Here is a 15,674-nt window from a genome sequence, read left to right as displayed (position 1 = left end):
ACAGATACTCACAGGCTGTTTATGTTTGGTGGATTTTATTCCCACATTTCAGGAGAGAATCAGCAAAAACAACAAGTATGGGATTATAAAGGTTCTAGAAACTGTAATAAAAGTCCCTACTGCTAAAGTTCCCTATTCTGTGGTTCCTGATTCCCTTCGTGATATGTTGATTAGAATTCCTTTGGAGTTTGCTTTTATTCCTAAAGGTAGAAATTGCCATACTTCCCTCTCCACTCTTCCAAGATTGTGGCTATATGCTTTTCTTGGTCACTTCTGGGCCTAAAAACAGTTGGAGTAGCTATATGTTGATGGCTTCTACAGTTTTGGCTCTGATTTCTCCCTTGAGTTTCACATTCTTCTTTTTTTTTTCTTTCAGTTTCTTATATGCTTTGCCATTATCAATTTTTACTTAGATCTCAGTAGGTCATTGGGCCAGGGAAATAAACGAACAATTTATTGGTGGAAAAAATCTCATATGATTAATGAATATATAAAAAAATTAAGTGTCATTAGTAATCAGTGAATTACAAATTACATCGTAAGGAGATATGGCTCACTATGAAATTAGAGATTATTTTTAATGCTTTCAGTGATCATTCTTATGTAGTATTGGCATAAGCTTTTTTGGAAGCAGTTTGTAGTGTGTATTGAGATACTTAAAAATACTCTTATTCTTTGACATAAAATCTTTATTAAAAAATTTTACTAGCAAAAGTAAATAACTAGGAATAGAGGAAAGATGATAATTGAAGTATTTTAAAATGTTTCTAATTTTCTCTCTTAGAAACAATATTAGAGAAATAGTTAACTGACATATGAGTATATTAAGTACCTGATGATACTATTATTACGAAGAATCTTTAAATAATTTTGGAAAATAGTTTTATAAGAAGACTTATCTGGAGATGGAATATAAGTTAGGCCTTGAAGAATAGATAGGCAGATAGTAGTAGGTTGGGCATTTCATGGGGAGGAAGATAACACGAGCAAAGACATAAAGGTGGAAATAAGTTTATTGCATGGAAAATAATGATTAATCTGGCTGGGAAGCAGGAGTTCATTTGGAGGAATAGGAGAATGTTATTCCCCTTTTATGTGTTTAGATATTTGCTAGATACTAAGGATATAAGGATAACTTAAATACAGCAAAAATGGAAATTCAGGAGAAGGGCATATACAAGAAACAGTTTCTTGAAAAATTTGAGGAAACAATGATTTGATAAAATAAAGAGAAAAAGATAATATGAAAGTTTTGTGTTTATATGAGGCTAGTGACAGAAATGGAAAAGCTGAAGCAGGAGACCTTTGTGAAGCAAAATGATCAGTTTAGTTTCCGCAGTTGGTTTAAGCCATGCACACAGGGAGCTTCATCTTCGTGTGTTTTATTCTTTGGGTTTACTTATCTTGTAAAATGTAATGTTGTTCGGATACCTCTAACTACATGTTCCAGTTTTTAAACTGATCAATGTGAAATCTATAAAAAAGGACTGTTTGGGGACTTATAAATTAAGTAATAAGGTCTGTGGCATTTGGTTTTTTAACGTTTTTTATATCTTGGGAACAATACTTATATTGGATTCTATTTATTTTGATGACTTTGTTTCTCACTGTGACATATTGGGCGTGGGTCTATAACCTTAGGGGACCAGTAGAGCTCATTCTAAACTGTATTATAGGGAAGTTTCTTTTTTTGGCAGATGGGAGATTCTTTGGTCAGAGAGACCTACGAAGGTGAATGCTTCCCAAGCTCGCCAGTTTAAACCTTGTATTAAGCAGATAAATTTCCCCACAAATCTTATACGACTGGAAGTAAATAGTTCTCTTCTGGATTATTACACTGAATTAGATGCAGTTGTGCTACATGGTGTGAAGGACAAGCCAGTGCTTTCTCTCAAGTCTTCACTTATTGACATGAATGATACAGAAGATGATGCCTATGAAGAAAAGGATGGTTGTGGAATGGACAGTCTTAACAAACAGTTTAGCAGTGCTGTCCTCAGGGAAGGGCCAAATAATGGGTATTTTGATAAACTACCTTATGAGGTAAGCCAAAAATATTTAGTAGCAGTATTGGATATAACACTATAGATTTTTAATCTTTAGATATTAATGTTTACTGAGCATCGGTAATTGAGCATTGGTAAGGTATATATAATTTGATGTGTTGTATATTTTGATTTTGGAAAAACTAGACAAAATCATGTTTTAACTAATTTCACTGCTTTTGTTTTGGTTTGGCTTTAGTGTTTCTGGATAAACTATTAAGTATATATTTTCATATTGCTAATTAATAATAACCAAATACAAAAACCAGTAATAAGTAACAATCCACTTTAATTCATATTACAGTTGAAGTATGGGCAATACATGCTTAACTTTATATTAGTTATGTTAAAAGTGATTTGCTATTAAAAATAAGAATATTAATAAGATTGTGAGATGAGTGCTTATTCTATTTAATCTGTAGTTTCTCTAAGTGTCATTTTTTTTTTTCTATACTAACTCTATTCTATATTCTCCTAACTGTAATTTTTGGTCTAGGCAGGTAGTGCTATTACCTTGGAATTATTAATACTTTTTTTTTTTTTTTTGAGATGGAGTCTTGCTCTGTTGCCCAGGCTGGAATGCAGTGGTGCCATCTCGGCTCACTGCAAGCTCTGCCTCCTGGGTTCACGCCATTCTCCTGCCTCAGCCTCCCTAGTAGCTGGGACTACAGGTGCCTGCCACCATGCTTGGCTACTTTTTTTTTTTTTTTTGTATTTTTAGTAGAGACGGGGTTTCACTGTGTTAGCCAGGATTGTCTTGATCTCCTGACCTCGTGATCTGCTCACCTTGGCCTCCCAGAGTGGGAGGGATTACAGGCGCGAGCCACCACGTCCTGCCCGGAATTATTAATACTTTTTTGTGTGTCTAGTCTGAAGTCTTGTTTTCAGTGCGTCCCTACTGGGGTGTTTCTGAGGTATATTTAGCATCCCAGGCTCCCAGATGTCAAATGCTAGTAGCATTCTAGGGCCATGTGACACCAAAACCTCTCCCCACCAGTTTTGAAATATTCCTAGGGGTGAGAGTAGGGCCAAGCATTTCTGTCTCCCACTGAAAACTACTGTGTGGTTAAAAATGTGTATCAGTTTTCTTTTTAAGAAAACTTTATAGACTCAAATTTTAACCAACTTAGATATCCCTCTTCCAAATTGATGTGTATTTCAGATTTCATGGAAATAACACAAATAGCTTAACTTTCATGAAACAATAAGATAGCCTCTTGAATGTCTTAGAGTAATAGTAACTGTAATGCCTCTCCAACATATTACAGTTAAAATGCTATGGCACATCCTGTGAAGTAGCTAAAGTTGCCACATAAAGATGAATTTGTGTCCAAGGTAATTTGGTCTTTAAGCCATGGGACCAGGATCCCACCCAGACCTCATATGATGGAAAGGGAGCTTCACAGATTGGACAAGACTGGCCTTTACTGGGAGGAGGGAGGAAAGATGAAGGAAAAGCTGGGTTTGGGGAGAGAGAGGAGCATGAGATACTGACAGTGTTGCTCCTCAGGGCTCTGTGGAGGGTCTGTTATAGCAGCAGTTGGAGCAATTCATCTGGAGGAGAGTGAATTGCTGCTTTGATTCTTACCCACTTGCAAAAACTGTAAAATAGAAATTTAATTTCAGCAAATACATTTTAAATAGTTTATTGAATTTTATCCAGACCTGATAAAATGCTTGACCCATAGAATTTGAATGAAGGCCAGAAGACACTTGAGGCAAAGGGAAGAGAAGGTACAAAGATGAGAAGTAAAACTGTGTGACTTGTTTGGGAACTCCAGTATTTCAGTGTGACCAAAACATAGGATTTGATAGGGGAAGCTTCAGGAGATGGAATTGGATGGAGGCTCAGGGCTGCCTCAGTGCACAGCTCCATGCACATAGATGACAGTGATTGGGACTCCCTGTCTTTGGCAGTGCAGAGTCTATTCTGCTGCGTCATGAGGGCTGTTTGGGTTTCACCAAGAGATTTGCATTTTATTCCTTCAGCCAGTGATCTTCAGGGTGGTCCAGTATACAGCCAAATTAGTCAAGGGGAGTCACAGATACTTTAGACTTTGCAGATAATTTACTTTTGCTAAAAAATTAGAACATGCCCCAGAGTAGGAAAATGCAACAAAAATATCAGTTTTCCTTAATTAGCGTATTCAGTGAAGTCCCAATTCTGCAAACAGAATTTTTTAAAATTGAAAAGTTTGCCTAAAAATATGAAAATACTCAGGAAAATTCTGGAAAAGAAGTGTGATAAAGGAGCATTAGTCCTGATTCTCATTTGCAGCCATACAGTCCACGACATTCCAACACATATACTTTAAAAAACTTAGTTATATGGATATGGGAGAAATAACATATAGATAAATGGAACAGAATAGAGTCCAGCAACAGGCCAAGAGGATAGAGGGAAATGTATTGACAATTCCCCTGGGAAAGTGTTATATTTCTGTCGTTAAAAAAAAAAAAAAAAAAGAAACACAAAAACAGTTATATCTTTTCTTCCTTTTTTGCCTTTCAGAATAAAAACGTTTTGATAACAATGTTGTCTAGGATATAAACAAAAGGGTACTTCCATACAATTTTTATGGATATATAAATTGATGTGAACATTGTGAATGGCAGTTCTCCACTTGCATCAAAACTTTTAAATACATGTAATTTACTATAAGGATATATTTTCAAAGTTTGCCAAGATGAACATACATGCATAATACATACACACAATGATATTGCAGTATTATTTGCAATAGGAAAAAAAGCAGGACATAGATCAATGAGAAACTAGTTGAATTATGTCACTTCTGTGAAATGGAAGGAGGTGGGTCTGTATGTGCAGATATAGAAAGATCTACAAGATATATCATTAAATTAGAAAAACAAGTTGCTGAATGGTGTATATAGTATCATTCTTTTAGTGCAAATTCAAGAACAGAATTTCATGTACATTTATTTGGAAGAGATCAGAAAAACAATGCTTATCTTTGGGGAGAGGGATGGTTAGAACTGAGTGTAGAGAGGAAGAAACTTCTCATTTTAGACCTTTCTTCAATGTTTGGGTTTACTTTTTACTTGAAATTTTTGATTTTTGTTTGTGTAATATTTTACACATCAACAGGCGTATCTGGATGATGAGATTTGTTAAAGAAAAATTATTCAATCGTGCTAGGTAGAGGGAACACTACAATGGGATTTTGCAGTGTCTGAGAGAGATTGGGTTCAACAGCATGGGTAAGTGAGAATTAATAGCCAAGGAGCAGGTTGGAAAGTCAGTAAATTACTAAGAAAATTACTAAGAAACATCAGGAGTAAGGGAGATTCTGGCTACACCCTCTTTAAACTTATTTTAAAGATCATGTTGTTGTTACTCTGCATTTTGTGATATTTTGGCTTAAAATAGTGAAATTCTGACCTGAAATTAATACTGAGCCTAGATAACAAAATAAATTGAAGAAGAGCATTTAGGTTAATTGCAAAACAAAAAGTTTAGCTAGATAAATACATTAAATTAAAAAAAACCCTCTCTCATCTAAATAAGATTTTTAACATTTAGCAAATATTTAATATCTTTTTCTTTATAATTGTTAGTTCAGAATAGGCTATTTAAGCAGTAGTTCTTTGAAACTAGAAGCCCCCAACTGTTAAGAAAAAATATATCTTGGACTAGTTCAAGAAGGTAATTTTAATTAGAGATAACAATCTCTTGAATTCTGCCTTCTTAATAATTCTTGTATCTGTTTGCTACTCCATCATCACTGCCAGCTGCCTTAAGCAGACCCCTTATTTCCTATTTCCTAGAATTCTGTATTAGCCCCATGGCTGGTTTCTCTTCCTGCCTCCTTGCTTCCAGTAGCACCTCCCGCAGTGATATTTCTGAAACACAAATGTGAACATGTCACTCTAGTTTAAAACCCCTAGTTTAAAACCCTTCAGGACTCCTCATTGCTTTCAGGATAAATCCAAGCTCTTCTGTGAGGCTTTCATAACACAGTCTTTACCACTAGACTCTCTTTTCACCTGGTTTGCCCCTGACTGTTTGAAGCTGAATGTTCCAGCAAAAGAAACTATCATCAGAGTGAACAGGCAACCTACAGAATGGGAGAAAATTATTGCGATCTATCCATCTGACAAAGGGCTAATATCCAGAATCTACAAAGTTGTTAAACAAATTTACAAGAAAGGAACAATCCCATCAAAAAGTGGGCAAAGGATATGAACAGACACTGCTCAAAAGAAGACATTTATGCAGCCAACAAACATAAGAAAAAATGTTCATCATCACTGGTCATTAGAGAAATGCAAATCAAAATCACAGTGAGATACCATCTCATGCCAGTTAGAATGGTGATCATTAAAAAGTCAGGAAACAACAGATGCTGGAGAGAATGTGGAGAAATAGGAATGCCTTTACACTGTTGGTGGGAGTGTCAATTAGTCAACTATTGTGGAAGACAGTGTGGTGATTCCTCAAGGATCTAGAACTAGAAATACCATTTGACCTAGCAATCCCATTACTGAGTATATACCCCAAGGATTATAAATCATTCTATTATAAGGACATATGCACACGTATGTTTATTGTGGCACTATTCACAATAGCAAAGCCTTGGAACCAACCCAAATATCCATCAATGATAGACTGTATAAAGAAAATGTGGCACATATATATGATGGAATACTATGCAGCCATAAAAAAGGATGAGTTCATGTCCTTTGCAGGGACATGGATGAAGCTGGAAACCATCATTCTCAGCAAACTAACACAGGAACAGAAAACCAAACACCACATGTTCTCACTTACAAGTGGGAGTTGAACAATGAGAACACCTGGACACAGGCAGGGGAACATCACACACTGGGGCCTGTCAGTGGGTGGGGGGGCTAGGGGAGGGATAGCATTAGGAGAAATACCTAACGTAGGTGATGGGTTGATGGATGCAGCAAAACACCATGGCACTTGTATACCTACGTAACACACCTGCACGTTCTGCACATGTACCCCAGAACTTAAAAGTATTTCTTTTTTAAAAAAAAAAGCTGAGTATTCGTGGCACAGGTACACTTTCACTTTGGAGCTAGGCCTGCTAGGCTTTAGTAGCATTCTGTGTTTCTTTTTGTCAAAGCTATTAAAACGTATCATTGTCCTTACCAATCCCCACTGGACTGTAAGCACTCTGAGAATGGGCACTCTTTCTTTTCTGTTGCCAGTGTCTGGCACGTAGTAGCTGTTTAGTAATGCTGAGTATGACAAATTGTATTAGTCAATAGATGACCAAAGTGTATCTTTGCACCTAAGAAAATGAGTAGGCATTATGAGCTGAGTATACTTTGAACAATCTTGAAATGCACTACCGTCAAATGCATGTATGATTTCTTCTATTTGGATAATTCTATTGGATGTTTATTTACTATATGACAATATTGTTATAAAGTGTATGACACTTTTATTCCTTATTAGATCATGTTATATGTTTCATAGAATGATACTGCTTTTCACTCTTGACGATCTTGGTTTCTCTGTCTTATTTAGCTTATTCAACTGATTCTGAATCATCTTACACTACCAGACCTGTGTAGATTAGCACAGACTTGCAAACTACTGAGCCAGCATTGCTGTGATCCTCTGCAATACATCCACCTCAATCTGCAACCATACTGGGCAAAACTAGATGACACTTCTCTGGAATTTCTACAGTCTCGATGCACTCTTGTCCAGTGGCTTAATTTATCTTGGACTGGCAATAGAGGCTTCATCTCTGTTGCAGGATTTAGCAGGTTAGTACAAAGCCTTGATGAAGTTTTTTTTTTTTTTTTTTCCCCCAGCAGCAGGCTATACTTATTATGTAGTGGTTTTCATAATAAAAGTTTGAAATTATGTAACATGTACTTACAAAAATAAAAAGGAAATATATTTTGAGTGTCATGTTTAGAATGCTGCTGCTTATAAAAAATAAGTGTTTTACTATCCTCTTCAGCTAAATTTTATATGAATATGAAGGGAAACTATACCCTTTCCTTCATGTTTTTTAAATCCCAAGTAACTTTCAGCAGAGCTCCTGTTTCTTCTTTCTCATATTTGCAGCACAGATGATTAACACATTTTAAAAACTATTTCCAAATCAAAATCTACCTCTCTAATGTGATTTGTCAGAAATGGAAAACAATTTATTATAGAACATTTTTAATTAAATCTTAATTACATGTGCAATACATCACCCAGATTTAGAAGCTCATTTAAACTAATTATGTTGAAAATGCAATTGCATGCTAAATAGACGACCACACTTGCAGACCTGCCCAGGTGTTTCCGCTCCTTTCTATTTAAGCATTTAGTTTCCTTACTATTAAATGTCACCTGTTAAGCATTTGAAAGCTTGCACAAGTGCATATTCATTTAGTAATGCCATAGTAATTTTTCTTAGGATACAAACAGGTGTCTTTCTCCTAACCTTGATCATGGTTTTTCTCATTCTATGTTACATATAATCCCAGCATTTTCATGAAGTTAAATAATGAAAGAGTAGAAACTTTAGAGAAATTTTGTTATTTTTAATTAATGAATACTCTTGTATTCTATTTTTAAAAATGAAAAGTGAACTATAGCAATCCCTACACATATCCCCAGTGAATATATTCTAGAACAGTGGTTTATGAATTAGAAATTCGTATGTGGAGCCTTGTTTCCTTAACTCAGATTATAAAAATAAAGACGCAGTTCCAGAAATAAAGATTTGATATTGTTAGATTTAAATGAAGTAATGATGTTTGAAATAGTAACAATGTGTTCCAAATACTGAGCTTGATAGTTTATGCATCAAATTGAAAAATAAACCAAGCAGTAATGGCTAGTAGCACATGTTGAAACCATGGATGCACTGAGTTTCTTTTCTGCCAGAAATTGAACCGGGGAAGGGGTTCATTGCTAGATATTTGGCAGCTGTCCAGTGAAACACTGTTGAGTCCTTTCTACTTCCCTTTGCCCCAAACACACATATTTCAAATTCTTTCCTCTGCTAATAGGACCAAGAAAGAACTGAAGCTAATGAAGTCTGTGAATATTTAGAGTATACATTATCATAAAACAAGACTAACTGAATATGAAAACAGATAGAACAAGTGGTGTCAGTAAGCATTATTTTACATTATGTAGACCATTAGGGTATTTTAATTACCCTCATAGCTCTTTCCCAATGTTTTCCATTATTAAGAATTTATTAAACGTTTGTTTTTACCCTTTGTGTGCAAGGCATTGTAGTGGGTGTTGATCATATACAGAGACATATGAGATATATAACATAGTTCCTGTCTTCAGGCTACAGAGAAGATAAAGATATTAAGATAAACATATAAACATATCCCTTATTTTTATAAACAGAGTAACAGGGTAGTAACTAATATGTAGACATTAAAGAAAATATTAGTCGTGAATGGCTGAAGTCCAGCTTCACTGGCAGAGTGCTGCATATGACTGTGATAATAATGAGTAAAATATAAAGCTAATATTAATCAATTTTAAAAACTTGCTTTATGCAGCTTCTGGCACTTGAGAAGAAACATCACTTATAAGAAGAAAACTTACCCATGCCGTTTTTAAAATTTTTATACTAGTAATGGATAAAGATCTTTTGCAAAGTTAGAGTTTCTATCTACTTTCTAACCCACAATTTATCTTCCATTTTCAATTCACCCAGGGTGGTTGCTGTAGAGCAGTTTGAATAATCAGAAAAAGCTATATGTAAATTTAAGTTCTCGTATTTTACTGTAGTATTTCAGCCAGTAAAATCATAAATCTTGATGGCATTCCTTAAAGTGTAGTCACTGTTCCCATTAAGAAAAGAAAAAGTTAAAGTAAGAGGGAGAGAGAACCTTTTCTTGGGCGGGGCATATTGGAGTTTTGCCTACTGACTACTGTTGGCCCCCATGACTTGACTGCTGAATTGATAGTTATTATGGCTTGTAGGCAGCATTCCCAGAATAAACAATAAATATGCATGGCTTGATAATTAATGAATAATCTATGAATAAGTATGGTCTATTTATGCTCATTACTATGAAGAAGACTTATTTGTAATACTTTAAAGAAGAAAAGCACATTTAAAAACTAGAGACCAATGTTGATGAGCTGCTTTTTGAACAAATCTTTGGGAAAAAGTTTGATGCAGTTTATTTTTGTTGCTTAAAAGCCTTATCTCACAAGTTAGAACTGTTTAACTGGATTTTAAATAACTTTTTAGGAATTTTTATTATTCAGAATAGTGGAGAAATAGGTTACATTGGAATAAAGAGAACTTTAAACTTCTAATCAGTTATTAAAATCCTATTCTAGCTACAGATTTGTGATTTATTACTTTGAGTACTGTTCATGCATATCATTACTCATTAAAATCACATCTATTATAATTCCACTTTTCTAATACGGTTCCCCGAAGTCTTAGATGTTCCTTTCCCTGCCTGCCTGTTTGTGCTTTAGAACTTAATTGTATCATTCTGTTCAAAAAGCCTTAGGTTCATTTTTTCCCTACCATTTTTCTTCAAATATTTGCTGAATGGCCTTGATCTCCCCCTCAGTTATGTGTAGGTTTTTACTCTAAACTCCTCTTACTTGTTCTCAGTAGTTTATATTCATTCCTTTAGGAAACATTCTTGGATGCTTTCTAGATTCGAGAACTTTATTAGGTATTTTGACATAGAGCTAAAGTTTTATGGTATAAAGAGCTTATTTCCCACTAATATATTTATTCAGTTGCCTGCCTATATTTTATACAGTTGTGTCTTTTTTTTTTTTTTTTTTTTTTGAGATGGAGTCTCGCTCTGTCCCCCAGGCTGAAGTGCAGTGGCGTGATCTCGGCCCACTGCAAGCTCCGCCTCCCGGGTTCACGCCATTCTCCTGCCTCAACCTCTCCGAGTAGCTAATTTTTTGTATTTTTAGTAGAGACGGGGTTTCACCGTGGTCTCGATCTCCTGACCTCGTGATCCGCCCGCCTCGGCCTCCCAAAGTGCTGGGATTACAAGCGTGAGCCACCGCACCCGGCCACAGTTGTGTCTTAGATTGTCAACTCTAGAAAGTAGAGACCATTTTAAGATGTTCTTTTCCTTTCTTTCTATCCTTATTGGATAGTACCCATATACAGTTAAGCAGGAAGTTTTGTTTTTAATGGCTTTATTTTGGATCAGCTATATTAAATAATGTTCCAAGTTATTTGGGATTAAAATTATCTTGAATATATTGTTTTAGAAAACTCAGTGAGGGTCAGCTAAAAAAACATGAGATTAGGAATTTAGAAGTCATAGATATTTGTATCTAATTCTTCTCTTACCTTTTATACTTCAGGCAATTTCTGAGGACTATTACCTTTTATTTTGTGATAAGTAAACTCAAATCATTCATGTCATCTTAATTATTTTAGGATGCAAGTTACCATTTAGTAAATTACTTCTTATGTACTTGTGTTACTTTGGGCAAATTAATCACCTCATAATGATAAGCAATTTATTTTTCTCTCCAGAGATTCCTTTTCTCATAGCAGGAGACCTAGTCTGGGATTGTTTATCTGAACTTAGGTCCTCTCATAAAACCTTCAGTATAAAAAAATACTTTGTGAGTATTCGCAATGTAGAATGAATTGACTGCAGGAAGTAAACAAGCTGAGTTCTCCTTTCAAATGATTAGTGGCACAGTTGAGATGAAAAAATATATATATGTAATTATGCATTAAAATAAAACCTGCATGAGAAGCATTAAGGAAAGAAGTAAGAGCTGTGTTCAGCTAATTGAGTCTGCTACTCTGTCTGCCTTCTTGGGATGTAGATATGAAAAGGTAGGTAGTATACATTTTGACAATTTAAGTAGCGATAATGAGGATATTAATCAAATAATCTGCTCAGAGTAAAAATATGCAATATGGGATTCTTGAGAGAGAGAAAGAAAGTCAGAAAGGTAGTATAGGTATAGACTTTATCTTATTTTGCTTTCAAATTCGATCATTCATTAAATCAAGTTGGGAAGTTTCCTATTGTCTCCTAACAGTTTGCTTTCTGGTATAAAGCCAGAGTCATTATAGTGACACACACTATGTGAACTGTCCCTCATCTCTGATCTACTCATCTCACCATCATTTTGTGCCTCCTGTATCCCCCGTCTCACTGTTCTTCACTCTGCTTGTTATCCTGCCCTGGACTGCCCTTCCCTTTGCCTAGAATGCTCTTCGTCCAGATACCTGCTTTGCTCACCCTCTCGCTTCCTTCAGGGTTTTACTCACCACGTCTCTGAAGCTTCTCTGATTACCCTGTCCATCCTTGACACTTTCTATTGCCCTTCCCTGCTTTTATTTTTTCCTGGGCACTTTTCACAAATTTGTGACTTACTTTACTCATTTGGTTATCATCTACTTCTCTCTTCAAAACATTAGTAAGCTTCATGAGAGCAGAGATTTTGTTTCGTCCACTGCTATCTCCCCAGTGCCTAGACTATTGCCTGGATGATAGTAGAAGCTCAGGGCATATTTGTTGAATGAATGAATGAATGTGCTTCATGTGGACTGCAGTTTGGCTAATAACAGCTAGCAAAGGAAGCAGCAGTGAGAGGGGTTGGAGGAGATCCAAGAGGGAGTTATGTGAGGAGTGTCAGTTTTAAGGAAGGAGTGTGCAGTTGTATGAAATGTCACAAATCAAATAATACAAGTTTGAATTTAGAATAAACGGGTGTTCGGGTGTAAATAAGATGTGCAGGCTACTGGGTTATTTACAATATTTAAATTTGCAGCAACTGAATTTTTTTATTGTTTAAATGTGAATTGGCCAAGATTTAACTTATACTTAATGTTTATGGGGTGTTTTGACCTTTAAAAACTGCATTTGCATAGTATTTCAGCTTCAATCCCACGAGGCAGTGTGGTGAATATTGTTACATACTTCAAGTCTGCATTTACAGCTGAGGAAATGCTAAGACTTGAGTAAATGCCTTTTGCTAGGAACTAGTAAAACAATGCAAAAAAACCCCATCTTTTAACCAGTGTTACTTTCTTTATTTACACAACTAATCTGATTTAGTCAATTTTATTTTGTATGTGTATTTGTAAGCTCATTAAATCATTTAGGAATAAAGATGTGGCATAAATTGACTAACAGTATATTACTGATGTGACACTGGTGGGAAGATTATGTCAAGAGACCTGGGCAGGCATAATTGGTACACTGTTAAGAGGGTTCAGTTTGCTTAGTTGATAAAGTTTCATGGATTCAAATACTCCTAGATTCATGTTTACTTTTAGATTGTTTTCAGGGGATGATCATGGACAGGATTATTTTTCCCCCAACTATAACATAACTGAGATAAATACTGTGATAACTACTCTGATAAAGCATTTTGTGACCTTCATCTTGGTTTATTTCTATATATTTTATGTGAAGCTGCAATTGAATATTTTCAATATCAAGCAGTCTAGCTGCTAAATAGTAACAGCTGCAAGGACTGTAACAGTGCTGTAGTTAAACCCACATAGACATTTTCTGAGTTGGGAAGAGTCTAGTCTGATTTGTTTTGAGGTTATTTAATTAAAGTTGTCACTTTTGTGTGCAGTGTTCAAAATATATTATCCAGTACTTGATGGGTACTGTTGAGGGGGAAATATCTCCCAAGAGTTTAGAGTTTTGTTATGTTTTGCTGTTTTTTTTTGTTTGTTTTTTGGTTTTACCAACTCAGATGTGAATTATAGGTAAGTAGGAAAAATACATCTTCTACTTCCTTAATTTTTCACTTAGCATTAGCTGACTTTTTATATGATGTGAATTCATTTTGTCCTCTCAAGTTGATTTTTTTAGCCTAACCATTCATATTTCAGTATGCAGTGAATAAGAATTTAAGCAAAACAAATTTTACATTTTCCCTAATAGAAATCTATTCTTTCAAATGTATCTACTTAGAGTTGCTAAAATTCCAAAATTCTTGCAAAAATATCTTTTAGTTTTATAAAATTCACATGGAATGTTGTTTTGGCAGGTTTCTGAAGGTTTGTGGATCTGAATTAGTACGCCTTGAATTGTCTTGCAGCCACTTTCTTAATGAAACTTGCTTAGAAGTTATTTCTGAGATGTGTCCAAATCTACAGGCCTTAAATCTCTCCTCCTGTGATAAGCTACCATCTCAAGCTTTCAACCATATTGCAAAGTTATGCAGCCTTAAACGACTTGTTCTCTATCGAACAAAAGTAGAGGTGAGAATAATTCATAATTTTCATCATTGCTATTATAGTAGCCAACTGAATATTTGGTTTTCTGTAATTGCTCATAATAATGTGTTTTTTATTTTTAAATCAAGTTTATTATGCCATCTGACTACTCTGAAATCAGTAGAGCTGATTCAGTCATTGTGAAGTTATTTCAAACCTAATATGCTTTTAAATTATAAGGAAATGTTCTTCTCTGTGCTCTTAAAATTTTTGTGATGCTATTTATGTTCCCAGGAAAAAAAATAAGCAGTTGGTTGAGGTAAGCCAAAATGCTGGCAGGGAATAAATTAGAGAAAGATAGGAGGATAGTATGTAAGAGGACATTTGCTTGCAGTGGGAGGAAGCAAAGTGGTATTTATCCTGGACCAGACTTGGGGGTTAAAATTTGTAATACCATAGTTAATGAGTCTCATTAAAAAATGGAATCATGTCATATATATTAGTCTACTTGCTTTTTCATATAATATCTCTAGGACATGTTTCCAGGGTCAGTGCATATATTATCTAACTCTTTTACTGAAATAGTATGTGTTATACCATAATCTATTTAATATTCTCCAAATGATCAACATTTAGTTTTTCCAGTTGTTTTCCTTTTACAAACTACCTAGCACTAACATTCTTCTGTGCATAGTTTTTTTTTTTCTTTTTTGAGACGGAGTCTCACTCTGTCGCCCAGGCTGGATTGCAATGGTGTGGTCTCGGCTCACTGAAACCTCCGCCTGGCCAGTTCAAGCGATTCTCCTGCCTCAGCCTCCTGAGTATCTGGGATTACAGTCACGTGCCACCATGCCCAGCTAATTTTTGTATTTTTAGTAGAGACGGGGTTTCACCATGAGCCTGTGCATGGTTTTACACATACTTACTATTACTGCTGTTGGATAGAGTCCCAGAGGTGGTATTGCTAGGTTAAAGAGTATGTGCCTGGGCCCCTGTAGTACATACTGTTTGTCATATACTTTTTCCGTCTGCTCCATGCATATTGGCCTTCTTTCTATTCCTTGAGTGTTCTGACCTGGTCCCAGTGCAGGGCTTTTGTTTTTTTGCCTGTCTGGAATGTTTGTCTAGCTCATTATGGCTGCCCTTTTTTCAGCTCAGTGTTCAACTTGCATATTTTTTTAGAGATGGCTTCCTGGACACTGATAAAATGTAGCACCCCTTCTAGTTTGTTTCCTTCATATCATCAAGTTTTATTTCCTTTTTAACATCCTTGTCACTCTCTGAAATGATACTTGTTCTCTTGCTTATTTTCTGTCATCTCACATTAGGATATAATGGTAGAAGCCTTTTTGGTCTTTTTCATTGCCATGTTTCCAGAATCTAGAATGGTACTTGGTAAAGATTGGCCATTCAGTAAATATTTGTTAAGTAAGTGAATAAAGATAACCAAATTACTTTTACAAAATGATAT

General features: G+C 35.3%; 1 protein-coding gene across 6 annotated transcripts in view; it reads left to right on the top strand.

The window, feature by feature from the left end:
• The window catches only part of FBXL4 (F-box and leucine rich repeat protein 4), a 71,312-nt gene that overhangs the window by 31,181 nt on the left and 24,457 nt on the right, over positions 1 to 15,674 (top strand). For 3 of the 6 annotated variants that reach the window (XM_055259536.2, XM_055259530.2, XM_063619756.1), the window contains 3 exons: positions 1,698 to 2,043; positions 7,567 to 7,811; positions 14,035 to 14,248. In XM_055259536.2, coding sequence (XP_055115511.2) covers positions 1,698 to 2,043; positions 7,567 to 7,811; positions 14,035 to 14,248 — 805 coding nt within the window. The remainder of the gene's footprint in view (positions 1 to 1,697; positions 2,044 to 7,566; positions 7,812 to 14,034; positions 14,249 to 15,674) is intronic. The other 3 variants (XM_055259544.2, XM_063619761.1, XM_063619768.1) reach the window with 1 other exon arrangement.

Source organism: Symphalangus syndactylus, chromosome 2 (assembly GCF_028878055.3).
Source record: "Symphalangus syndactylus isolate Jambi chromosome 2, NHGRI_mSymSyn1-v2.1_pri, whole genome shotgun sequence".
NCBI lineage: Eukaryota > Metazoa > Chordata > Mammalia > Primates > Hylobatidae > Symphalangus > Symphalangus syndactylus.
This window is presented reverse-complemented; position numbering and strand designations above follow the sequence as displayed.